We start from the raw sequence: 26,426 nt of genomic DNA on the forward strand, positions 1-26,426 counted from the left end.
ATCAACCCCGGGGGTACCTGAGACCCCACCTTTTCTGTGACATATCTATGATGTCTTGATGATGCATCCTGAGATGTATTATGGGAAACTTTAAAATACTGATGTAACCATTGTTTGGGGCTTCTGGCTGTTTGACTTTGTGGTAGTGGGAAATCTTGTTGCAACAATAAGGATAAGGCCTACTGGCTGCTGTTTTGCTTCTATCTCCTGTGCATGCCATGTGGCATAATCTATGCCTCTCATTAGCCTGCTGCCCCCAGGGAACTGAAGGATGTTATCCAGTCACTGGGATTGCAGCGTCAGATTCTGTCTATGGCACGGGTGTCAAACACAAGGCCCGGGGGCCTAATCCGGCCCGCCAGACCTCGTCATGTGGCCCGCGTAGCCGCCGCCATTAGCCACTGGCAGTAGTTCTGGAGCCTGCGATTGGCCGAGGGTCAAAACCGGGGGCGGGGCTGCAGGCGGAGGCCGGGGCGCTAGAGCCGCGCTGACGGCCTTGGCCAGTGAATTTCAATGTCAAATGAGGCTGAGGGAGGCGGTGGCACAGCGGCCAGACGTGGAAGTGAGATGCAGGAGGAGGAGGAGGAAGCCCGCTGAGGAGGTAGGAAAGCCCTACAGGCGCCACCGGCAAAGTTGGTGCCGGGACGGAGCAGCGCTGGATTTTTTTTTTTGGCGGGCTTTGCTGTTGTCTCTGAGAGCGAGTGAGGCGGCACTGGGGAGCCGCCGCCCGCCGCTTCCCTTCCTCTCCTCGGCTGCATCCGGGAGGTGGGCAAGCGAGCGGGCGAAAGGGACGCGGAGTGAGCCTGAGGGGGAAGTAGGCTAAGCGCAACAGCCGCTCTCTTGATGGAGCCGGGTTTCTCTTCCCTCTTCCCCCGTTTTCTCCTCATAGACACTCGGGAGGGTGCCTGGCTTTTGCTCTGCCCCCCACCCCCGAGCCGCCCTTTGGCTTCTCAGTTCCGGCGGAGCTGCTCCCCGGGGGGGCGGCCGGGAGGGAGGCGGCGGCGGCACGGGTTCCTGCTCTTCCCGCTCTGCCGCCGCCTCCTCTCAGCCCCTCGTGATGTAGGGCTCCAGATGGAGTCGCCTCGCGGTTTGAGTAGGTGGGAGGGGAATTTTTTTGGGGGGGGGAGGTTTTCAAGCCTCCTCTGCCTGCAGTCCCAGTAGGGAGAGGCGGCGGCGAAGACGACAACAGTGCGGGTGGGGGGAAGAGCAGCTCTGAGGCGAAGATGCACGTCCGCTGGGGCTGCCGCCGCCTTCCTCCTCGGGAAATCCGCTGCCCTCCCTCAGCGCGAGGGGAAGGGACTCTGGCGCTGAGGAGGGAGGATGCAAAAGCAAAGCAGGGAGCTGGCGCTGCACCGCATGTTCCTGCCCCTCTCCAAAGCATGGGGTGGGTTGCAGCGTGTGGCATCCTGCGTGTGGTTTGGGTGTGCGCAGGGCGGGAGAGGGAAGCCCTCTTTCCATCTGCAGGTTTTTAATCCCAGCAGTGGCTTTCTCCTTCCTGCTGAAGGTTTAGTTGAGCCACCCCCCGAAGCTGTTGATCCCCACCTTTTGTTCAAATTTCCCTCGTTTACATCCCCTCCCACACACGCGCCACGACGCAGGAATGTGATCCGCGTGGGGGCGGGAATGAGCTTACATTATTACAAAAAACAGTAATAATTGAATGCAGTGACAATAATTTATGATAATAAAGAGTGGACGCATAGTCCTACAGACACAACCGGCCCTTTGAGGGTGACCAAACTGCTGATGCGGCCCCCGATGAATTTGAGTTTGACATCCCTGGTCTATGGGATGGCAGGGGTGGCCCCATCTTGTCCTTTACCACAGGCAGCAAAAGATATTGGATCATTCCTGATCCCACAACCCTAAGCCTTTCAAGTTAGATTTTGATCAGGCATCCCCAAACTGCGGCTCTCCAGATGTTTTGGCCCACAACTCCCATGATCCCTAGCTAACAGGACCAGTGGTCGGGGAAGATGGGAACTGTAGTCCAAAATATCTGGAGGGCCAAATTTGGGGATGCCTGCTTTGGATCACTCCCTACTGTGTATAGTGAGAGCCAGCATTGGTTAGATTGTGGGCCTGCAGCCTGGGAAGTTAATTGGGTGGCCTTGAGCCAGTCAACAATGGCCTTACCTACCTCACAGGATTGTTGTGAAATTAATATGGGGGGGGAGCTGTGGTTGCCACTTTCAGCTCATTGGAGGAAATGTGGGGTCCCAGTGCAATTATAAACATGATAGTCTCCAGATGTTGTTGTGTTCAGCTGCTTGCCCAGTGTGGCCAGTGGTGAGGGATGATGGGAGTTGTAGTTAATCAATGCCTGAAGAGCTACAGGTTCCCCACCCTCCCAGGCACCAGAATCTGACCTCCGTTATCAGCATTAGCAGAGAAATAGAGTCTGAAAGCAGGTGTCTGTATGAATCTCAGCTCTGAGATCTAGCTGCTAAAGCAAGTTAGTTGCTGGCTGTGGCAGGGAAGAGGAAAGGGTGGGACTGCAGTTTTCCCATTAGACCTTGACACCAAGCAAGGCATTGGGTGGGCACTTGGTGGTGGGGAGGTGCATCAGGGAAGGAGACAGCCCTTTAGCATTCTTTCCTTGGATGCCGCAAACACCATCTGTTTTTCCGTCTCTTGACTTGCCGTGCTTCAACGTTGCCACAGGATGGCAGCATACATCCATGCTATGGCTTCCAGCTTGCAAGGGCAGGTTGTGAAAGACGTGCACTTTTATGTAATACAGCAACCACCACAATCCAGCAAAGCGCCTGAACCAGTGGGGACTTTTCCACTGATGGTGGAAAGTTCTTGACTCTAGAGAAGTATAACTAGTCTGTAATGTAACAAAGCAGCCAGAAGCCCCGAACAATGGTTACATCCGTATTTTAAAGTTTCCCATAATACATCTCAGGATGCATCATCAAGACATCAAAGATATGTCACAGAAAAGGTGGGGTCTCAGGTAGAACCTGACACCCAGTCCTGCCCCTGTCACTCAAATATAGTCTTTCACACTTATTCCATCACAGTACAAAGGAAAGTATTGACAGTTCCCTGGCCAAGCTTCATCCCACTATGGGGCAGGTAGGCATTGTGATTGAGGTTGTTATCTGTCCGAAACTCTTGGGGCAGGATATTATGGTGAGCCCACTCACACCTCCCCTTATACCTCACTTCCCTGGGTCCTAAATGCCATTGGAACTGAGAAGATTGATACAACAAGTGATTTCTTATGCATTTCTAAAGTTTTTCCATTGAGCCAGTATATTTATCAATGAATTGCAACATTTGATATTGACATTTCCCTGTTTTCCTTTGTTGGAGACCTGGGGCTCAGTGGGGAGTTGCAGGCTCCTGAGCTGAGCTCCCCTTGCAGATTCAATGCCTTTGCAGAGATGTTGCTTTTATTTTCTCTTGACACTAAAGGATTTGGTTTGATGGGTGAAAGGCAGGGAAATACCTCTCTGTGGTCCATATGTGGGTGAATTTGTGCAGCAGACTCTTGTCTTTGCCTTATGGCAGTGGTGGAGCTTCATGCTCCGGCACGGGGGGGGGGGGCGGGCAGAGAGCAGGCAGGGGAGGATAGAGATCTACAGGGGATATGGTGCCTCTGTGGATCCTGCCACCTGAGCTGGCTGTCTCACCTTGCTTCATGGGTGGGCCAGTCCTGGCTGATGAGGACACTTTAAGTGGCCATGTAAGGTCAAAGAAACTTATCTGACTAGTTCAGCCATAGAATCCTCTATGGGATTCTAACCCTCACTGGGTACAGGATCCCAGACGGAGCCCCACAAACCCACAAAAATATGTTCTGTTTCTTGTGACCAAGAGCAGCCCTGGCTTACTGATGTTGTTGTTGTTTAGTTGTTTAGTCGTGTCCGACTCTTCGTGACCCCCTGGACCAGAGCACGCCAGGCACTCCTGTCTTCCACTGCCTCCCGCAGTTTGGCCAGACTCATATTTGTAGCTTCAAGAAAACTGTCCAACCATCTCGTCCTCTGTCGTCCCCTTCTCCTAGTGCCCTCCATCTTTCCCAACATCAGGGTCTTTTCCAGGGAGTCTGCTCTTCTCATGAGGTGGCCAAAGTATTGGAGCCTCAGCTTCAGGATCTGTCCTTCCAGTGAGCTTACTGATACCTGTTCTAAATCACTTTCTTTGTTTTGTGTCCAAGTTTTCCTTTTGGGATGCTTTGTTAAAATGTTAGCGTGAAGTACAACTGTTGTCCTCCTACACGGCTCCTAGAAGTTAAGTGCCTGGAGGCCAAATCATTCACTTGCTTTCCAGGTTTCAGGCTTGTTAATTTGGAGATGTGATCAAGGCCAGTGGACATCCTGCCAAATATGAGCAATGCACTCATTGGAGCCAAGGTTCAAGGTTCCAATATCATAGAACTGTGGAGCTGGAAGAGGCCCCCGGGGTCATCTAGTCCAACCCCCTGCAATGCATGAACCACAGCTCACAAATTCCTGGCAGGTGGTCATCCAAGCTTGGTTTAAAATCCTCCAGTGAAGGAACATTTTCTCAGCAGCAACCCAGTGGAACGGGGAGTCAAGCTTAACCAGAGACTCAGGGCTGTAACTGAAATTAATCACCCGTGTGCTGTTTTAATTGAACAGAGCTTAATGGCATGATGAGAGATTTAATAGGAAATAAAACAAGCTGCATATGATAAAATACTGGTAAATAAAGCAACCTACATATTTCAAAGCAATTTCAGGCAATCATAAGTAAGGGTGGCCATTGACAAGAACTTTATCTCTTGCCCTGTGATTCAGAAAAATGACCAAGAGGGAATGTAGAATGATGCACTGATTTATTACCCACCCTTCACCCTAAAGACCCAGGACAGGTGACAACATTCAAATAGTTTATTATTTAAAACTGTTTAAAGAAACTTCCAATCATAAAAATAAGGGGGGGGGGGTCCTAAAACAATCAACTCAAGTGTGAGAAGGCAAAGGAATGAGCTGCATATTCAGCATTTGCCAGAAGCTTTGTACCGAAGGGGCCAGGTGCACTTCTCAGGGGCCACCCCAGAGAAGGCCCTGTCCCAAGTCTCTGAGGACAGAGGAACTGCCAAAATGCCCCCCTCCCCTGATCTCTTCATCCAAAGGGTATCTAGGGAAGGAGGCAGTCTTTCCGGTATTCAGGGTCTGCTTGTTAGAAACTACAGGCTTTTTAAACTATACAGTATAAAAAAAGAATAGGCAAGATAGAGGATTTGTTGCAAAAAAATTCCATGGAATTGTTTCAAGCTAGTGGGGGGCACATTAAAATAATGCATAAGTTGGTATCAAAAGTCATCATAGCTCCAGCAAACTCCTTATTGCCTTGGCACACATTTAGATACTACCCCAAGCAGAAGGAAAAAGGCTGCACGGAATGCGAGAGAGAGAGATGTGCCGCAGCTCTGTGCATTAGCGAGCATCACAGCAGGACTGAGTGGAGTTTGTTCATACAGAAAAACTCTCTCCAGGGTGTTCAGCTCCAAGCAGATTCCAAAAATAAAAAACAGTCTCCACAATTGGATGTTTCCTGCAGGGGGCGCTGGGTGATTGGCACCCACAGGCTGAGTGTTGTGGGACAAGTCAGTTGAGGCCAGCAGAAAGATAGGGAGAATTGTGTCTCTGGGCAGGGGGGGGGGGCACAAAGGCAGAATCCCAGGTGGGCCTGTCATGTGGGGGGGGGGGGGAGGCTGTGGAAACAGAACCATGCGGGGAGGTGGAAGTAATATGAAGAAAGAACAAATCCAAAGTGACAGACCAAACTGATGTTCTCATTGCAGATGATCTCGTTGTTTAACAGATGCTAATCAGGAGCATTTTAGGGCCAGGGCTTTTTGTTTTTATCATTTAATGTGTTCAAGGTCCTGTAGGCATTCAAGATTCATTCAAGATTCATTCTTTGGCTGGGATTCTTTCTTAAGGTCAGGAAAACGAAATGTGTTTGGGGTGACACATGTGGGAATTCCCTGTGCTTTTTTTAAATCAGTGGCAACATTTTATTACATTTTTGTCCTGAGGCAGTGGATCCCAAACTGCAGCCTGTGGGCCACCAGTTGTCCAGGCCACGTCGGCATGGAACAGTCATGTGGATCTCCATTTTTATTCTTATTGCTTCTTATGTTGTATTTTATTTCATGAAAATTTGAATTGCATGGAATGCAAATTGTAATTCAATAAAATACAAGAAACAAAAGAAGCAATAAAAATATAATTAAATATGTTGTTGTTGTTGTTTAGTCGTTTAGTCGTGTCCGACTCTTCGTGACCCCATGGACCAGAGCACTCCAGGCACTCCTGTATTCCACTGCCTCCCACAGTTTGGTCAGACTCATGTTCGTAGCTTCGAGAACACTGTCCAACCATCTCGTCCTTTGTCGTCCCCTTCTCCTAGTGCCCTCAATCTTTCCCAACATTAGAGTCTTTTCCAGGGAGTCTTCTCTTCTCATGAGGTGGCCAAAGTCTTGGAGCCACAGCTTCACAATCTGTCCTTCCAGTGAGCACTCAGGGCTGATTTCCTTAAGAATGGATAGGTTTGATCTTCTTGCAGTCCATGGGACTCTCAAGAGTCTCCTCCAGCACCATAATTCAAAAGCATCAATTCTTCGGCGATCAGCCTTCTTGATGGTGCAGCTCTCACTTCCATACATCACTACTGGGAAAACCATAGCTTTAACAATAGAGACTTTTGTCGGCTAGGTGATGTCTCTGCTTTTTAAGATGCTGTCTAGGTTTGTCATTGCTTTTCTCCCAAGAAGCAGGAATCTTTTAATTTCGTGACTGCTGTCACCATCTGCAGTGATCAAGGAGCCCAAGAAAGTAAAATCTCTCTTGGTTTTTTTTATGTTGAACTTCAGACCATATTTTGCGCTCTCCTCTTTCACCCTCATTAAAAGGTTCTTTAATTCCTCCTCGCTTTCTGCCATCAAGGTTGTGTCATCTGCATATCTGAGGTTGTTGATATTTCTTCCGACAATCTTAATTCCGGCTTGGGATTCATCCAGTCCAGCCTTTCGCATGATGAATTCTGCATATAAGTTAAATAAGCAGGGAGACAATATACAACCTTGTCGTACTCCTTTCTCAATTTTGAACCAATCAGTTGTTCCATATCCAGTTCTGACTGTAGCTTCTTGTCCCACATAGAGATTTCTCAGGAGACAGATGAGGTGATCAGGAGACAGATGAGGTGATCTTTAAGAACTTGCCATACTTTGTTGTGGTCGACACAGTCAAAGGCTTTTGCATAGTCGATGAAGCAGAAGTAGATGCTTTTCTGGAACTCTCTAGCTTTCTCCATAATCCAGCGCATGTTTGCTATTTGGTCTCTGGTTCCTCTGCCCCTTCAAAATCCAGCTTGTACTTCTGGGAGTTCTTGGTCCACATACTGCTGAAGCCTGCCTTGTAGAATTTTGAGCATAACCTTGCTAGCGTGTGAAATGAGTGCAATTGTGCGGTAGTTGGAGCATTCTTTGGCGCTGCCCTTCTTTGGGATTGGGATGTAAACTGATCTTCTCCAATCCTCTGGCCATTGCTGAGTTTTCCAAACTTGCTGGCATATTGAGTGTAGCACCTTAACAGCATCATTTTTGAACTCCAAGGCCAAACTTGCCAGTTGTTCCTTTTATCTCTTGATTCCCTACTTTAGCATTCCAATCCCCTGTAATGAGAAGAACATCCTTCTTTGGTGTCATTTCTAGAAGGTGTTGTAAGTCTTCATAGAACTGGTCAATTTCAGTTTCTTCAGCACCGGTAGTTGGTGCATAAACTTGGATTACTGTGATGTTAAAAGGTCTGCCTTGGATTCGTATCGAGATCATTCTGTCATTTTTGAGATTGCATCCCAGTACAGCTTTTGCCACTCTTTTGTTGACTATGAGGGCCACTCTATTTCTTCTACGGGATTCTTGCCCACAGTAGTAGATATGATAGTCACCCGAACTGAATTCACCCATTCCCTTCCATTTTAGTTCACTGATGCCCAGGATGTCAATATTTATTCTTGTCATCTCATTTTTGACCACATCCAGCTTACCTCCACTCATGGTTCTTACATTCCAGGTTCCTATGCAATATTTTTCTTTGCAGCATTGGACTTTCCTTTCGCTTCCAGGCATATGCGCAACTGAGCGACCTTTCGGCTTTGGCCCAGCCGCTTCATCAGCTCTGAATCTACTTGTACTTGTCCTCCACTCTTCCTCAGTAGCATGTTGGACGCCTTCCAACCTGAGGGGCTCATCGTCATAACTTTTATATGCCTGTTGTCTTTGTCCATGGAGTTTTCTTGGCAGGGATACTGGAGTGGCTTGCCAGTTCCTTCTCCAGGTGGATCACGTTTAGTCAAAACTCTCCACTATGACCTGTCCATCTTGGGTGGCCCTGCATGGCATAGCTCATAGCTTCTCTGAGTTATTCAAGCCCCTTCGCCACGACAAGGCAGTGATCCATGAAGAGGATTAAAGATATAATTAAAGATATCATACAGCATCTAGCACAGCACTTTAAAATTGCCACAACAGGCACAACCCTCAGCAATGCAACCCATACAAGTGGCCTAGTACACGTGTGTTTTTCTTCAAAGGAGAGTGTGTGTGTGTGTGTGTGTGAGAGAGAGAGAGAGAGAGAGAGAGAGAGAGAGAGAGAGAGAGAGAGAGAGAGAGAGAGAGAATGACTGTGTATGTGTGACTCTGTTGTTGGCCTTCACCTCAGGTCCCACCCACCACCAACTACCGTGTTTCTCCAAAAATAAGACACCGTCTTATATTTATTTTTCCTCAAAAAAACCACTATGGCTTATTTTCAGGGGATGTCTTATCTTTTTTCCTCCTCCTCCTCCTGCCGCGGCCAGCATTGCAGCTGCGCCTATCACTATGTCTTATTTTAGGGGTATGGCTTATATTCCTTGAATGCTTTAAAATCCTGCTACGGCTTATTTTATGGTTATGTCTTAAAATATGAGAAACAGGGTACCTCCAGTGCCATGAAGCCCCCAACCACACTGCATGTGGCTCTCGGGGGGAAAGGGAAAGGACTGCCTATGCTTGCTCTAATGAGTCCAAGGCAATGCTCTTATTCCTCACTTTCCTAGCTTAACTGCAGACCAACCCTGTGAGTTAGGTTGAGCTAAGAAATGGAGAATGGCCCAGCATCACCTAGTGAGCTTTCTGGCTGAACGGGGCTGTGAACCTAGATCTCCTCAGTCCAAATCCAACACTATAGCCACTAGGCAACACTGCTTTGTTGTAGAGAGAGGCACAATGGGATCAAAGTGGCCTGTGAGCCCCACGTCCAAGTGCAGGCCTAGAAGCCTCTTCAGTGCAAGCCCAAGAGGAGAGGTGGGGAGCCTCGGGCCTGGGGTCAAATGTGGCCTTCCAGGCCTCTCAGCCTGGCCCTTGGGATTCTTCCCTTCCCTTGCTGGCTTTTCGGTGCTTCCTCCTCAAGCACTCAATGGTCCAATGGCCCATCTAGCCTGGCCTCCTGTTCTCACCAGATGCCCCCATGGGAAGCTCGCAAGCAGGCCTTGAGCACAGGAGCAGCCCTCTCCCCTCCTGACTAGAAATGTGTCCTTGAAACCTCTGGCTTTTGTGGGGCCAGAATGCACCCAAATGCACAAAGCAAGGGCTACATCTTTTGCCTGCTCACCTTTGCCTCATGCCCTGCCCACCACAGGCCCAGACATTTGGTAGGAGAAGGCCACTGCTTCAGGCAGCAGAAGTCCCCTCCAGCAGCACACCCACAGTTGCCCCCTACTGCCCCACTGCCTCCATCATTGGTGCCAATTTTGGGAAATATCGCGTCTGTTTGGGGCGAAATCTCACCTGATTTCTGCAAGCTCTCACCCCAAGTCAGCGGTAGTACATGGGGCAGAGCACAAAGCAGCACTTTCCATTTCACCTCGCCTGAGGGAGTCCCTTAGGATGACAATGCTTCCCTGGCTTCCCTGGAGGATCTGACTCATGGATACTGGATTCAGTGTTTTACCCCAGTCTTTTGGGGAAGTAATGTGTGTGTTTTCTCTTTCTTTATCTCTGGGAAGCTGGGGCAGCGGATCTTGCAGAGGGTTGAGAAAAGTGACCAGAGGGGATGGTCTCCACATCACTTGCTTGAAAATCCAAATGGGCCAATGGGCCTAAATAGGCCAGCAAATTAATGGAGGACAAGGCTATCAAGGGCTACTCTGCCTCTAAAAAGCAGGATGTGCATCTTCCTGTCCATACTCCTGTGCACAAGATCACAGAGCTCAACCGATGTACTTTTCTCAGGGCCGTACTCTCACCTTTTGCAGTGCTGCACAAGATCATGGCCTTTAACAAAAGCATTTTGGGTTGGATGAGATCTCAGCACAAAATCACATGAGATCACAGTGCCCCAAATGGGGGGGAAACAGGATGTCCCTGTTTTTCAGGACACTTGCAGGGTATCTGAATGCCAGTTGCTGGAAACCACAAGTGGGGAGAGAGCCCTTGTGCTCGGGTCCTACTTCCAGGTTTCCCACAGGCATCTGGTTGGCCACTGTAAGAACAGGATGGTGGACTAGCTGGGCTTTTGGCCTGATCCAGAAGGTTATCATGTTCTTATGACAACCCCTGTGCTACTGCACCCCTACCAACCACACCTCTAGTGGTGGTGGAATGCGGAACAGGTTCTCACAATGGGGAGCCTGGCTCTTTGGTAATCCATTCCATTGATTTATGGACCCTTCCCACCAGATGCAAGAAGGTGGCACAGCAGAGATAACTCCTGAACACCTCAGCAGTGAAGATGAAGACAGCCCTCCAGAGGAAGTCATTTATTCCATCAGGGCACCTATCAATGGAAAGGTTGTGTTGAAGCCATCGCCTACCACCTCGGTCCAACGGTTCACCCAGGCCCAGATCAACAGCCAGCTTGTTCAGTTCGTCCATGAAGGTATCCAGCAGAAGGAGGGAAAGCAAGCTGGGTGGGTGGGGAAATTGGGGCATGGGGACATTGGAAGCTCAGACCGTTGGTCCATCTTAGCTCAGGACTATCAACACTGGCTAGCACTGGCTCTCTGGGCCTACAGAGAGGAGTCTTCTCCTCCACTACCTGGCGATGCCAGGGACTAATCCTGAGACTTTCTGAAGGCAAAGTATGTGCTGCAGCTCTCCATCACCAAGTAAGTAAGCAAGTGCAGGAATGTCTTCTCCCAGACCCTGACATCCTGGGTTTTATTCTACAGGGTCCCTGGATGGAGGCTTTTCCTTTGACTTGTCTGATGGGGAGAATATGTCTCCCGGGCATTTCTTTGCTGTGAGGGCCGAAAAGAAACCGGTTGTCACTCTGGAAAGCAAGAGAGATCTGATAGTGTGTCCAGGTAAGTTATCTGCAAGGAAGATAACATGGGAGCATGGATAGAGCTAATCTGTTGATTTGGGTTTCTCTCAGTTTCTCATTTTTTCTAAACTTAAGCTCACCTCTCCACTTCCCCACCTCAGATTGCATTTTAAAAAGTCATTGTGAGAATTCACCAGCATTTTAATGCGCATACATTTTTCTGTAAAATTTCCATAATTTATACAGAATCATAGAATTGTACAGTTGGAACAGACCCCAATGATCCTCGAGTCCCACCTCCAGCAATGCTAAAGAATATCACACAACCCCTCAAAACTTTGGGGGAACAATTTCCTTGTTTCTTTAGGAGTGAAAGTGGGTGAAGCTTTTACAGCTTTTACAGCTTGTGGCCTGAAGGTGGTGGCCTTCCGATGCTCAGCTCCTCCTAACCATTTCTTTCCCAGGCTCTCTTCAGCCAATCAGGAGCCAGAACCTGAAAGCAGTGACCAATGACGAGGCAGAAGCCCAGTCGCTCTCTTACATCATAGAACAGCCTCCAGGCTTTGGCAAATTGGTGAAGAGCCAGAAGGGGGAGGACAGAGGGCAGCTGAGGAACTTCACCCAAGCTGAGGTAGAGGTCTTGGCCGCTTCTTTCTTGATGTCCCTCATACCTTGATTTTGAATAGAAATACAGAAAGCTGTGTTTACTGAGTAAACAGAGTCTGGCCATTGTCCACGTGGACAGTATTGGTTGACTGGTCCACAGCTACTGCAGAAAAAACTCAAAAATCAAGGTATACTCGAGGACAAACAACGCTTCATTTTCAATTACGTGGCAAAAAATTATTTCATATCCCAAAGGACTCCAGTAAGAGATCCTACTCTTTGAAATTCTTACTAACCTCCTACCTTTAAGGGAAGGTTAGAAAGACCTCAAGGACAATAACATGATATTTATTAATAAAACAAATATTTTTATAAAATGTTACAGTATTACCCCACAACACCAATAATAATAATAATGTTTTGCAGGGAGTGTGACTGAAACCACCCAAATACTTAATTTGTGTGTGTGCATTTTTATTTTGGTTTTGGTTCAGGTTTTCATTTTTCCCAGTGTGTTATTAAAATGTATATTCTTCTTCAAAATAAATACAAAGACATTATTGGTTTGCTTTCACACAGTGCCTAACCCACTTTCCTTCTTACACATATCCAATCAGGTGGATGCTGGGGTAATATCCTATCAGCATGAAATGCCACAGGAACCTTTCTGGATTCTTGGGGACACTTTCCACTTCCGAATTTCTTCTCCCTCCATGATCTCAAACCTGTATGTCCTTGATGTGTTGGTCTCCTTCAACATCAGCTGTCCTCACAGCTCCACTCTGTGGAGAAACAAAGGTAAAAGGAGAGTTGAGATGCCAAAACACACATAGAATCATTGAATTGTAGAGATGGCCCAGATATCACAGCAAAGAGAGCTGTTGTGATGGAAAAGTTTGCTCTGTCCTAGGAAAGGGATGTGCTGTGTTGTCCCTGAGCATAAAGATGACTAGGTTCTAGTGAAATCTCGGGAGATGAGGGAACATTTGCTAGAAATAAATCCTTTGAATTCTCAGAGAACAGAAGGGAGCCCAATAGCCCACATGGTGAGAACAGGATGCTGGACTAGATGGGCCATTGGCCTGATCCAGCAAACCACTTCAGATGTTCTTATTGCTCTCTTGATTTTTCTTTCCAGATGACCTGCAACCTTTCTGTAATCATGCATATTATTATTTTTGCCCCTCCCACTATCTCCCAGGCCTCACTGTTTCAGAAGCTCAAAGTGCAGTGGTCAACATCTCATTACTGGATGCTTCTAACCTTCTTGCTAAAGAACCTGCCTCCAGAAGAGCATCGTATGATGTGATATTTCTGGTGACGGAGCTACCTAGCCATGGGACCCTGTCCGTTGCTGATGGACCAGTTGATAAAAAGCATCCCTACTTCCTCCAGTCTGATCTTGCTGCAGGTGACTTGGAATATGCCCACCATGGACCCAGCACCCTGGGAGATCATTTCAGCTTTAAAGCCTGGCTCCGGCCCAGCACAGTAAGATCTATTCAGCCCCCACAAAATGTGGAGGAGCCTGTCATTTCTGGGATGTTCAACATCACAGTGAGTGACAGTAATGAAATGCCACCTGTGTTGCTCACCCAAGGCCAGGTTCTGCAGGTCCTCCAGGGTTCCCCCGCAATGCTTTCTCAGGAACAACTGAACACCATGGATCCTGACAGTTTCCCTGAAGAAATCAAGTACAAGATCCTTTCAGGGTTCTCTAGTGGCTTTGTAGTCAATATCCATGCTATGCAGGTGGCAATTACCCAGTTTACTCAAGCAGACATCAATGCAGGGCACTTGAGGTTCATCGCCAATGGAACAGACTCTTCTGGAGTCTTACACCTTGCTATCTCCGATGGACACAGTCCACCCATCTTAACTTCTTTGGAAATCATAGTTCTTCCAGCAACCACCTGGGCAACAAATCAGATCCCGTTGGAGATACCACAGGGTGTCAACATGGCCTTCCTGTCTCGCAAGCACCTTCTGGGGGCCTCAGGCCAAGAGCAGCAAAATGCTGTCTATAGACTCATCAGGGACCCACAGTTTGGTCAGGTGAATGTCAACCAAAAGCCCGTGAGGGACTTTTCACAGAGCCAAGTGGACAATGGAGAAGTGGCGTTTACTTTCACTGACTTCATCTCCCCCAAAGATGAATTCCAGTTCCTTGCCACAGCAGGAGATGTCAACATTTCAGGCATTGTGAATGTCATGGTCAAGGCCTTGGTCAAAACCCAGCAGGATATCCTTTGGCCAAGAGGAGCCACTGTCCAGCTCAACACTGACATCCTTGATGCAAGTGAGCTGGGCAGCAGGACCAAGAGCGTCCCAGCCTTCAAAATCCTCCGGGCACCCCAAGGGAGCCATTTTGTGAAACTCTCGAGAGACAAAAGGAACCAGCCTGTCTCCACCGATGCCTTCACCCAGCAGGATATTGAGGGAGGGCTAGTTGGGGTGGAGATCTGGGAAAGAGAAGACTCTCAGGAAAACCTCCAGCAGGACAGCTTTCTCTTTGAGTTGGTGGCTGATGGGGTGCCCCCTGCTGTGGAATCAATGACATACATCACCGAGGTCTTCAATTCCTCAACACCCTATGGAGGGAAACTGCTCAAAGTGCCTGATTTCCAAGAGGGGGGCCAAAGCTCCACAAGCCAAAGCATAACCCCTTCTCCGCAGATGTTGACAACTAGGCACCCAGAGCCAGAAAACACTGAGTATAACTCCAGTGAGACACGTGTTCATCCAACAGCATGGGCTGGGCACATAACAGTTACCAGCGCATTTCCTATGGAAAGGAGCACACTCCTTAGTTTCATTGAAGCCAATATGTTCAGCATCATTCTCCCCATCTGCCTCATCCTTCTGCTTCTGGCTTTGATCCTGCCCTTGCTGTTCTACCTCCACAAACGGAACAAGACTGGCAAGCACAATGTCCAAGGGACACCCCCCAAATACAAGAACGGTACAGTGGTAGACCAGGAGACTTTCCGGAAGACTGACCCTAACCAAGGCATCCCTTTGACAACGGTCAACACACTGGAGGCCAAAGGAACAGGACCCAACTCTAAGGGGATAGGGCCGGGAGGCCAGCAGGATCCAGAACTGCTCCAATATTGTAGGACACCCAACACAGCCTTAAAAAACAGTCAGTACTGGGTCTGAGGACTGGAGCGAGGGACAAAATAGCCTCTCTTGAGGTGGAGCGCCATGGGCTGCGTGGTTTCCTAAAGATTATCTCACCTCTTTCTCCTCCTCTGCCTGATTGCCTGATTTATATATGAGACAGTCCCTGGGATTCAAGGAAGCCCTTCCTGCACAGGTCAAATTCTTTACTGGTTCTCCAGACCTGGTTTTCCTCAAAGATGTTGGCTCAATGGCAGGGAAGTCTCCTGGAATGAAATAAGGGAGACCCTAACAAAGCTGTACGTTTTTCAAGGGAGAATAGAAAATTGCAGCTTCTCCTCTTGACAATCAAAGCTTTCCTCTGTTGTTTTTTAAAAGCAATTTTAAAGTTCTTATCAATGCAACAATGTGCTTGAAAGCATATGGAAATCTTAGAACCCAAAAGAGGAACCAACTGCGGTTTCCAAGGATTCATGGGTGGAGCTTCAGTGTCCTCACATAGCTTCTCCCCGTGACTAGCAGAAGCTCAAATAAATTATGCAGAATACTAAGCGCTGCCAGATAAATTATGCAAAACAAGAGAAAGCATACACATTTATCTAATTTATGCAGATTTCAGAATCCTGTTTTTCTCAGGGGGGTGAAGGTGTCACAGAATAACTGGGATGAGAGTGCTTTTTGAAAAAAAAATGTTATTTATTAAGAAGACTTTGTGTGCAGCTTGCAAGCTTCAACCCAGCAGAAACTGGTGGGACATTTTTGCAGACCGTCTGGGGATGTCTGCTCCCCTCTCCTCCCTCCTCGCCTCTCCCAATTAATAATAATAATATTTTTATTGTCAACGTACAACCTCCATCTCCAGGGATCAGTGGTGTGAGGGAGCACTGGGCTGCACGTGTAACACCACCAGGGCCATCCCTAGGTCTCAGGTTTAGCCTGAGATATCCTGGCTGGGCAGCCCTAGAGGTAGGGGTGGGATGATGCTGTCGCCCCAAATACATGTGATTAAAAAACAACAACAGGGAACAACCACGGGACAAGACAATGAATATCCCTAAGTGACTTTCTCTCCTACTCCACTGTAGTTTAAGAGTCAAAGCAGCAGCAACAGCACAGGGGAAAGTTTGGTGACACCTGAATGGTTGCAAAAATTTACTATGGCATCAGCTTTCATGGGACAAGAGTCCACATGGTTTTGAAAACCAGGTTGCTAGGAAAGGCAAGCAGCCACCCTTTCTTTCCTGTTTCTCCCTGCCTTGAGCTTCTGAGCTGCAGCCAGGCCTACCATAAGGCAGACTGAGTTGGTCCTGACTCAGGTGGCAGATCATAGAAGGCAGGATGTGGCGGCGAGGAGTTGGAGGACAGAGCAGTCTGTGCCATAAGGCTTGCCAGGCATGTCCCTAAACCTCAGTTATGCCAGAAGACACGGGTGTTTTCCCAAGTCATACCCACACCATACATTTAAAGCACTCCTATAGTGCTTGAGCAGTCATGGCTTCCCCCAAAGAATCCTGGAAACTGTAGTTTGTGAAGGGTGCTGACCTCACAGCCTTCCGTTTCCCAGCACCTTTAACAAACTACAGCTCCCAGGATTCTGCATGACTGCTGAAGTGCTAAACAAGCACTGTGGGTCTGCCCCCTGCTCCCAGTGTTAAGATTTAATTGCTACTCCAGTTGAACAGTGTGTAGAATGGAAGGGACACCACTTCATGCCCCAGGGATAAAATTATCTTGGGCTAGCCCTATTCTCACTGATTTAATCAGGCACAACTTGCCCCCCCCACACACACTTAGGTCCCATCCACTAAATACATTTAAAGTACTCGGAGATACCACTTCTGAAACAGCTATTGTTTGTCATTTGTTCAGGGTACTAGGAACTGTACTTCACAAGCTACACTTCCCAGGATTCTTTAGTGGGAATGGGAGGGAAGTCGCATCGCATATGAGTGCTTCAGATGTATGGGGTAGCCGTGCCTTCACTTCCTTCAACTGCCCCCTTGGGGGGTGGAGCTAAGGATTATAAACAGCTGCCCAAGCCCCATCTGCTCCTCTCTGCTCCAATCACGTGTTCTGAAACAAACATGGCAAATGGCACATGACCCCACTTTTTGTTCTAGGACTCCATTGGAAGAGAGACCTTTTCCCCTCCAGGCTAAGGTTACCAGATTTTTTTCAATGCATCCGGGGACACTTTTCAACTTCAATGGATTTTGTATGGGGACTGATTTGTAAATCCAGGGACTGTCCCCGGGAAATGGGGGCGTCTGGTAACCTTATTCCAGGCCCATCCTTGAATATTCCAGTTTCAACTTTCTAGTCCTTTCACTTTTTATGACACCATAACATTCTACCTATAGCTTAGTGCACAATTTCCTCGTGCTTTTAAGCCTATGAGTCAAATTTAATTATGTTTTATTAACCATTTAATGCAGTGGCATAACTTTGCGTCTATATTAAGCTGTAGTTATATTTTGGCTGCCCTGCAGTGGTTCCCTACCGAGTTATGGATATGGTTTATCACAAAATTTCTGGGTTTTCTTGAGTGGGTAACACAGGAACAAGCTGCCCCACAAAACTGTCGTGTGATTGAGGGTTGCATCCATACTCTCCATTTAAAGTACACGACTTCCCCCCCAATAATCATGGGAATTGTAGTTCGCCCCTCATAGAGCTATGATTCCCAGCATCCATAACAAACTGCAGCTGCCAGGATTCTTTGGGGAAGTCATATGCTTTAATTGTGCTTCAGACATGGTCTGTGGGTAAGGCCTCCTTGGGTCAAAAGGTCCTATGAAGAAGAGATGAAGGAGCCAGTCATGTTTTGGCCTGGAGAAGAGAAGCTAAAGGGAAATATGATGGCTGCCTTCTGCCAAAAGGCCACCAGAGAAGATGGAGCAGACCTGTGCTTGTTCTTCCAGAGGGCAGAACCAGAACCAAAGGGTGGGAACAATAAGAAATCATATTTTGGCTAAACATTAGGAGACTCTTCCTAACAAAGCTGTTTCCCAACAGAATGGGCCATTTTGGAAAGGCTCTCCTTTGCTGGGTGTGTTTAAACAAGGCCAGGGGCTCCCCCACACCAGACCTTTAAGGAATCCCAGACACTGTACTGTAAGCTTGCTATGGGTGCTGGGAATTGTTGCTCTGTGGTGGGGAAGCTCCAGTTCCCAGGATTCTTTAAGAAGGGGCATTACTGTTAAATGTGCTTTTAGATGTATGGTGTGGATGTGGCCTGGGATGTTACACTGAAAAGATTCCTGCATGGAGTCTTGTTGACCTTTAAGGTCCCTTCCAACTCTAAAATCTCTATGACGCTATGACGTTAAGGAAGGGCAAGGGGAAGGGGAAGGGGAAGGGAACCTCTCTAGCCCTCTGGATGTCACTGGGCTTCAACTCCCCTTATCCCTGGGCCTCAAGGGAGTAGGAATCATAGCCTCATAGAATTGTAGAGTCAGATGATACCCCAAGGGTCATCTAGTCCAACCCCCTGCAGGTGGCCATCCAACCTCTGCTTTAAAACCTCCAAGGAAGGAGAGGCCACAACTTCCCAAAGGAGACAGTTCCACTGTCCAACAGCTCTTACTGTCAAAAAGTTCTTCCTGAGGTTTAGTCGGAATCTCCTTTCTCATCACATGAAACTTCATTGGTACGAGTCCTACCCACCCTAGATCAAGTAAAACTACGGTATAGAAATACTTAACTAACTGACCAATCACATCGGTTCTGCCCCCCCCCCACAAAAATCTGGGCCACACTCATGTTCCCACCAGTGGTGTACACACAGCATTAGTCTCAATCCTTATCTATCCTGTCAGTTCTTATGAAACACTGGATTTCTCCCCAAACCTGCTTCAATCCCAATTGAGAAAAATAACAAGCTAGATGTGTTCCAGCCTCAAAGTCAATGAGGGGCAAACAGGTCCCAACTGCCCCATACATTTAAAGTGCTATGGTGACACACTCACAGCTCCACCCCCCTGCAAAGGAATCCTGGGAGCTTTAGTTTGTTAAGGGTGCTGAGAGTTGTTAGGAGAATCTCTATTCCCTTCACGGAACTGCAATTCCCAATGTTCCCTGGGGAAGAGGGACTGATTGTTAAACCACTCTGAGAATAGGAGACATAGGTCTCCTAACAATGCTCAGCACCCGTCACAAATCACAACTCCCAGGATTTTGGGGGGAAGGCATGACTAATTGAAGTGGCATGGTGCAAATAGGGCTTAAATTATGCAACTGTACTGTACACACTTTTCAGTGCTATTTTTCTCGACAAAGAGAGATGCCAGAATTCACCCTGAATGCCTCCCTTGTTCTCCTCAAAGGGGAATGGTGCCCACCTGAGAGATGCTGGAACTGAGTTCCGGTGAGTTCCAGCTGGAAAAAGCCTTCTTTTAATCCTGCTTTTAATCCAGTAACCCACCCAGTGGCGGAGCTAGCCACTCAGGCACTCAGAGCGGCGTACATGCCATGCACCTGGGGGGCTGGGCGATCGGCGCCATTGGGGGCAATCGGTGCGGTGATCAGTGCCCAGGGGGGATTTGGTCACCCCCCTCAGGGATGACACCTGGAGCAGATCGCCCACCGCCCCCCTTCCTAAGCCCCTGAACCCGCCCATTCCCCCAATCATGAGATTTTGTCATTTTGTTTTCTGAAGGCACAAGAGGTGCTGGTGATATGGAAATAGCCCCTCTTGGTACCAGCATGAAGCAAAGGGTGGACCTTTGTGGGCATGTGAAGAATACAAGAGACTGACAGAAGGAAGCCATGCCTAAAAGCTAGACCCGACTATTTTGGTGGGTTTTTTAAATAAAATAAAAATTAAAGGGGAAAATGGATGTACATTTCCAAAATATAAGATAAAAAACAAATAAAATAAAACCTACATACAGCAACCCCTGTTTTGTGTGGTGTAGGCTCTTATGATGTAAATAATGGGCCCTGCCTGCTATATATAGGGCCCCATAACCTTCTGTAGCTTAGGGCCTCATCAGACTTAAATCTGGCCCTGAAAATAAGTCTATCAGATGTTGCTTCACATGGATTGAGTACAGTGGTAAAGGTAAACCCCTGACCATTAGGTCCAGTCGTGACAGACTCTGGGGTTGCGGTGCTCATCTCGCATTATTGGCCGAGGGAGCTGGTGTACAGCTTCCAGGTCATGTGGCCAGCATGACAAAGCCGCTTCTGGCAAACCAGAGCAGCACACGGAAACGCTGTTTACCTTCCCGCTGTAGCGCTACCTATTTATCTACAGGCGCTCACCCCATTGCAGGGATTCAAACCGCCAACCTTCTTATCAGCAAGCCCTAGGCTCTGTGGTTTAACCCACAGCGCCACAGGTTAAGTACTTAATTGGTTTCAGAAGTCCGTACTTAACCTGAAGTCTACTTAACCTGAAGCGTACTTAACCTGAACCGAACTTTCCCATTGAAAGTAATGGAAAGTGGATTAATCTGTTCCAGACAATGAAAAACATCCCCTAAAACAGCAATTTAACACAAATTTTACTGTCTAACGAGACCATTGATCCATAAAATGAAGGCAATAATCAATGTACTATACTATAAAATAAATAAGACAGTACTGTAGATGAAAAAAATTAATGTTTACAGTGGTACCTCGGGTTAAGTACTTAATTGGTTCCAGGGTGCCATTCACACCCTGAAAAGTACTTAACACAAGTGGCGATAGCACACATGCGCAAAGGGCCGATAGAGCGCTTCTGCGCATGCACGCATGGCGGAACCCGGAAGTAAACACTTCCTGGTCCGTGGAGTACTTAACCTGAAAGTACTCAACCTGAAGCGTACTTAACCCGAGGAATGACTGTAATTTATAACAAGGCGACCAACTTTGTAAAAAATGCCTGGAATAAAAATGGGCTATTTTTTTAACAAAAACGCACGGTCATGTCGAAATTTATTAGAGGGGGCAGGAACTTGTCTTCAAAGGAAGAGGCAGAGCAGAGTTATTTGACCTTCACATTTTGCAAGAAGAGGAATTCCATATTACTTTGGAGATGAGGTAGGCACAGACTGGATTCCTCTCCAGCTTCTGCAATGTTTCCTTGCTAAGCACATGGGCTTGCTGTGCAGTGCCGGCTCCACCATTAGGCAAAATAAGGCCACTACCTCAGGTGGAAAATGTCAGGCTTGCAGGAGGGTGGGGGTGGGCAGGAGCAAATGCATCACAAAAAAAGCAGGTGCAGGACACCAGCTAGAGCCACAACGCTGTAAATACCTTTATAAGCTCACTGGAGCAGATCTCACGTTCCAGCCAGGCACATTTTATTTCACTTTAAACATGGGCCAGGAGCATAGCTGTGGGACCAGCATCACTCACATGGTCTATCACTACTTTCCAGCAGCTCTGAGGGCTGGGATTGTCTTCACGCTGTTGTTCGCAGACTCACCTGTCAGCAGCCACACAAACTGCAGTGTGGCAACATCCTTAAGAACCATAGCTGCCAAGTATCCCGTTTTTCACGGGAAAGCCCCTTATTTCCAAGCCATTCCCGGTGCTGCCACGGATTTGTGCACTTTTTAAAAGTTTGCTTTCGTTGTTTTACTCCCTGCTTAATTAATTTGTGTGTATCTCTCTGTGTGTGTGGGAGGGGGGTGTTTGTAGAACAATAGGATTAAGGTCTTTTTCTCAACTGTTCATGTTATAACATTTTTGCTGTGAAGAAGAGGCATGTGATCTCTGGTGAGTCAAATTCAGTTTTGAGAACTGCAAAAGTAAACCAAGCATCTGTGATAATATCTTGTAGGAGAGAAACTGCCCAATAATCTTACAAAAACCTCTGGAAGAGCATGACATTGTGAATGGATTAATCACACCTGCCAAGTCCTGGACTGCAGAATCCGGGACCGGCAGCCGCGTGACAGCGAAAGTTGCGTAGACGCAACTTCTGGTGTCGCTTTGCCCATCTATGGGCACCGAAAATGGCCGCTGCCGACACCGGAAGTTGCGTCTACGCACTTCCAGACATGCGTAGATGCGACTTCCGGTGCCGGTGCCAGCCATTTTCGGTGCCCATAGATGGGCAAAGCAGGGGAAAAATGGCCGCCGGCAGGAGCAGAATAAGGGAGAATAACGGGAGATGAACTGATACGGGGGACCGCCAGGAAACGGTACAAAAAAAGGGGGGTTCCCGGGGAAAACGGGGTACCTGGCAGCTATGGGATTAATGGAATTTTTTCCCAAAAAAGTTAAACATATACAGCCTTATTCTACATAATTAAAAAACTAATCTTTATTTCATGATGGAATAACCTTTGGATGGCAATATACTTTCCTCAAAAAGCATTTTATTTAAAAAAATCCAATTTAAATCCAAAAAATCCAATTTAAATCCAAAAAATCCAATTTAAATCCAAAAAATCCAATTAAATTTTTTAAAAATCATTGATTTTAATCCACCCTGCAATTTACAGTTCTTTCTAGTTTGGCGCTCGGTATGATTTAATCCTAATTGCTCCTGTTTTAAAGCTCACTCTGGCTGGCAGTATGCAACAGAGAAAGATGGATTGCTTTTGGCTCCTCCAAATTACAGTTAACATTTTCAGACGCAGCAGGCAAAAAGTAAGAGTACTAATTTCCAGAATGTCCCCTGGGTGTGCCAGCCTTGTCCTACCTAGAATGTGTCTGGCTGCTATGTAAAATATCAGATGATCTATTGTTTGAAAAGCACCAAGTCCTCTCTCTAAGAAATTAGAATTCTCTTAATGCGTTCTCCTGTATCCAAGTTAGGCCAGACACACACTTCATAGCTAGAGATCAGAATTTTACATTTCTTAGGAATGGTGGTTATTTGCATCCATAGTGTCTGCCTGTACTTGACACTTCTTAACAGGCAGAAATTCAACATGTAAAAATTTCCTCTTCACTACATGTTCACACTAGGGAAATGTAGTACCTGTGTTGAATGTTCGCTTGTTGCGCAGCTTTTAAAGGTACAGCACCCAAGCCAGAGTCCCACATCTTTTTGCACAAGATAGTGACCGCCGAGGACTCCTTATCCCTTTCCCTCTCCCCTTTTCATTGTATGTCTCAGAATTATATTATATATAGATGGTTTATATGATTTTATTGTTTTATATATATGTCAATAAAGGTGTTGAATTGAACTGACCAATCATGTCAATTCTGCTTCCCCCGACCCCCACAAAAATCCTGGCTACGCCCATGCTGGAAGGCCAGTAAATGCAGAGTCTAAAATTACCAAATTGTTTCTGGTACCTGAACACTTTAATAGCAACAAGTTGTTTTTTTTATGAAAAAGATATCTATCCTCCTTCTCACTCCAAAGATGCTCAAGCTGGCTAACGAACAGTAATACGCACAGAATATTACTGAGGTGTGTACAATGTCTCTCTCATATTTTTCCCTTCTAACATTTTAACAAATCAGTTTTGGTTATTGAGACATTGGGAAGAAAAGGGGGGAAGAGGAGGTTGGGATGGGGAGATGGATGGGGGTGGTGTCCATTCTGAAGGTGGGGGAAGATGATGGTGTGTAGCCTGGTGTAAATTAATTTGTAGCCTGGGGGGATCACCGCGCCCCGCGGTGTGGACTGTCCCTGAGAATCGTAGACTGTCCCCGGGACAGGTGAGGGTGCTGATCCCTTCTTTTCAAATCCGAAACTTGGCAGCTATGTTAAGAACATATGTAATAGGAGGGAGATATAGATATGGAGTCTAGCACCCGCCCTGGTAGTGTAAGTTGTGGTTTTGTGTATGTAGAAAACCGCCTTTAACTACCACCAAGTACACAGAGGGGCAGGGGAGACAGGACAAAAAGGATGAAAACACTTAGAGGAGATTCCCATGTTGAAGGTTTGGATTCAAGGTACTGTAGATCCCTGGTGAAAGAAAGGCATTCCCCTCCAACTCAATCCCCACACCTCAAAAAAGCTGTTACTGGTCCCATTAGCTCCCCGTCCACCACACACACACACACACACACATACTTGAAAAGAGACATACGATCCATTCAGGGACTTGCACAGTATCAACCCCCAGTGTTATCTTGCAAATGTGGTATTTGAGAAACTATGTAATGTAATGTAATGCCTGCTGTTCCATTTCAAAAGAGGTTCTCTTGTGCTGCACTCTGGCAAACTGTGCTTCAGATGCATCTCGGTTTCTGTTTCTCAGCTGCCAGAAAGGGAATGTAAATAAATGGTAGCGAAAGAAGAAAGACGAGCTGGACCAGATGATAAGCAATCCCACATTCTTTCTCTTTTGTCAAGAGGGAGGAGATCTGCAACTTCAGCCGACTAGGGCCATGGGCTCAGCATTACACATTATATTTCTATATCTCACATCAGCCCTCCGAGGTACAGTGGCATCGCAAGGGGGTGGGGGGTGCCATGTCTGGAGGGGTGACAAAAAGGCACCCCGCAGGGTGCTCGCCCGTGGTGGCGCGAGTAGTCATCGCGCCACCACAGTGCAGGATCCTCCGTTCACGGCTGCAGCTACGAGCAGAAGATCCTGCCACCGTCTATGTGACATTTGAGCAGCACCGGCGGTAAACTGCTACGTACAACGCATGCATGGTCTCCCACGCATGCGCTGTACGTAGTGATGCCACACATGTGCCCTACATAGCTTTTGTTTGCCCCTGCTTTCAGTGTTGTGTTTCCTCTTTTTGGGGGGTGTCTTGAAGTCTTCACCTTGCCAGGTTGTCTTTCCCTCCCCCCATCTGTCCTGCTCTTCTCATACTGGTCTCATCCACACCATGTCTCTCAAGTGCATCTGTGATGGACAGCAGAGCCAGACCTGAGGCCTGGAGCCATAGGAGCCATTTCTGAGGGAGACAGTTGGATGGGGCTGGATTTGAGAGGGGAGGCAGGGTTCAGGTTGAGGGACAGCGACAGCCAAGGCCTGGTTGAAAGTACTCAATTTATTGAGGTTCCCAGCAGATGCCCTCTATGAAAACATTACCTGTTGAGAAAAGCTTAACAACTTGGCCCGCCCCCCCCCCAAAAAATCCTGGCAACACCCATGGGGACAGGGTTCGAGATATGGATTGGATTTGACTGAAGGAGAACTGGCTCTGATCTGAGTGGAAATCTGCTCTGAGGAGAATATCTATCTATGGCCAGAGGAAGGAGCCTCTCAGCTCAGATACGAAGAGTGAGTATTCAGACAGGAGGTCCCTGGAGGGCTGAGTGAGCCAGGAGAGGAAGAAGCTGTGGGAAGGCAGACTAAAGCCGGGTCTCCTTCCATTCGGGAGGGGAGAGATAGTATAGGAAAAGAAGACCCCCAAGCCAGTCCCAAGGGCCAAGGGGAATCCCCTGGGGTGGCATTGCGAAGAGAGAGGAGAACTGACGGAATGGGCCCCTTGGTCAAGAACCAAATGAATAAAGTGTGAAGGAAGCTGTGCTGTGGCAAAGGTATTTAACTCTAACATCTGTCATAATTAAGTAAAGGAATGAGAGGGAAGGAACAGAAACCAAGTTAAACGTTTTACCACCTAGAACAACTGATTTTTAGCAAAATAAAAAATTCTTTCAGTAGCACCTTAAAGACCAACTAAGTTTTTTATTTTGGTATGAGCTTTCGTGTGCATGCACACTTCTTCAGATACACTTGAAACACAGCTACCTACCTGTAACTAGAACTGATTTTTAGTAACTGAAGTTTAAGAAAAGCTGTGCATATACTAATGTGTTTAAGCCTGTGACGTCCTTATATTTAGTTTAAGTAATAACTTCTACGTGAAAGAACGCATCTCCTGACCCAACTTTGTTTCAGCAACCTCTTTTTTTTGAAAATAAAACTTTTCTTGTTTGATCAACTCCTGCCTGAGACTCCCTGAATTTCCCTCACCCAAGTCCCCCACAAGATAGCCTGTGGTAAATGGTAGAAATTCATTTAATTGGTGTAGCAAGAGGTGGGTCCACTATATTTAATTGGCAGTGAGTGGGGTGAATCTGCTCCTTTATTAATTGGTGGTTAGGGTTGCCAGACTCAATAGAGGACAGGACTTCTGTGCCTTTAATTGCCCTGCTCTCTTTTGAGTCTGGAAACCTTAAAGAGAAACCAGCAGACCCTTTGTTTCATTTCCAAGCATTTCTCAAAAGAGAGCAGGGCAATTAAAGGCACAGAAGTCTTGTCCACTATTGAGTCTGGCAACCCTATTGGTGGTTAGCGTCCAATGCAAATTTAAAGCACATGACTTTCCCCCAAGAATCCAAGGAAACTTCCCGACACCCTTAAGAAACCACAGTTTCCTAATACATTAAAGGTCTGAATGTCATGGATGACTCTGGGGTTGCGGTGCTCTTCTCATTTTACTGACCAAGGGCACCGGTGTTTGTCCGCAGATAGTTTTCCGGGTCATGTGGCCAGCATGACTAAGCCACTTCTGATGAAACCAGAGCAGCAGATG

At 47.2% G+C, this 26,426-nt stretch overlaps 2 protein-coding genes across 2 annotated transcripts in view; one reads left to right on the forward strand and one right to left on the reverse strand.

Annotated features, from left to right (window-relative positions):
• Positions 1–25,843, forward strand: part of CSPG4 (chondroitin sulfate proteoglycan 4) — a 111,357-nt gene extending 85,514 nt beyond the window's left edge. The window contains exons 6-10 of the mRNA XM_035138148.2: positions 10,712–10,910; positions 11,203–11,337; positions 11,762–11,928; positions 12,521–12,701; positions 13,105–25,843. Of these exons, the coding sequence (XP_034994039.2) occupies positions 10,712–10,910; positions 11,203–11,337; positions 11,762–11,928; positions 12,521–12,701; positions 13,105–15,065 (2,643 nt within the window). The 3' untranslated portion in view covers positions 15,066–25,843. The remainder of the gene's footprint in view (positions 1–10,711; positions 10,911–11,202; positions 11,338–11,761; positions 11,929–12,520; positions 12,702–13,104) is intronic.
• SNX33 (sorting nexin 33) overlaps positions 12,571–26,426 on the reverse strand; it is a 75,644-nt gene continuing 61,788 nt past the window's right edge. Inside the window, exon 2 of the mRNA XM_035138152.2 lies at positions 12,571–12,685. Within this exon, the coding sequence (XP_034994043.1) occupies positions 12,663–12,685 (23 nt within the window). The 3' untranslated portion in view covers positions 12,571–12,662. The remainder of the gene's footprint in view (positions 12,686–26,426) is intronic.

The sequence above is a fragment of the Zootoca vivipara genome, chromosome 14, assembly GCF_963506605.1.
Source record: "Zootoca vivipara chromosome 14, rZooViv1.1, whole genome shotgun sequence".
In the NCBI taxonomy this organism is placed as follows: Eukaryota; Metazoa; Chordata; class Lepidosauria; order Squamata; family Lacertidae; genus Zootoca; species Zootoca vivipara.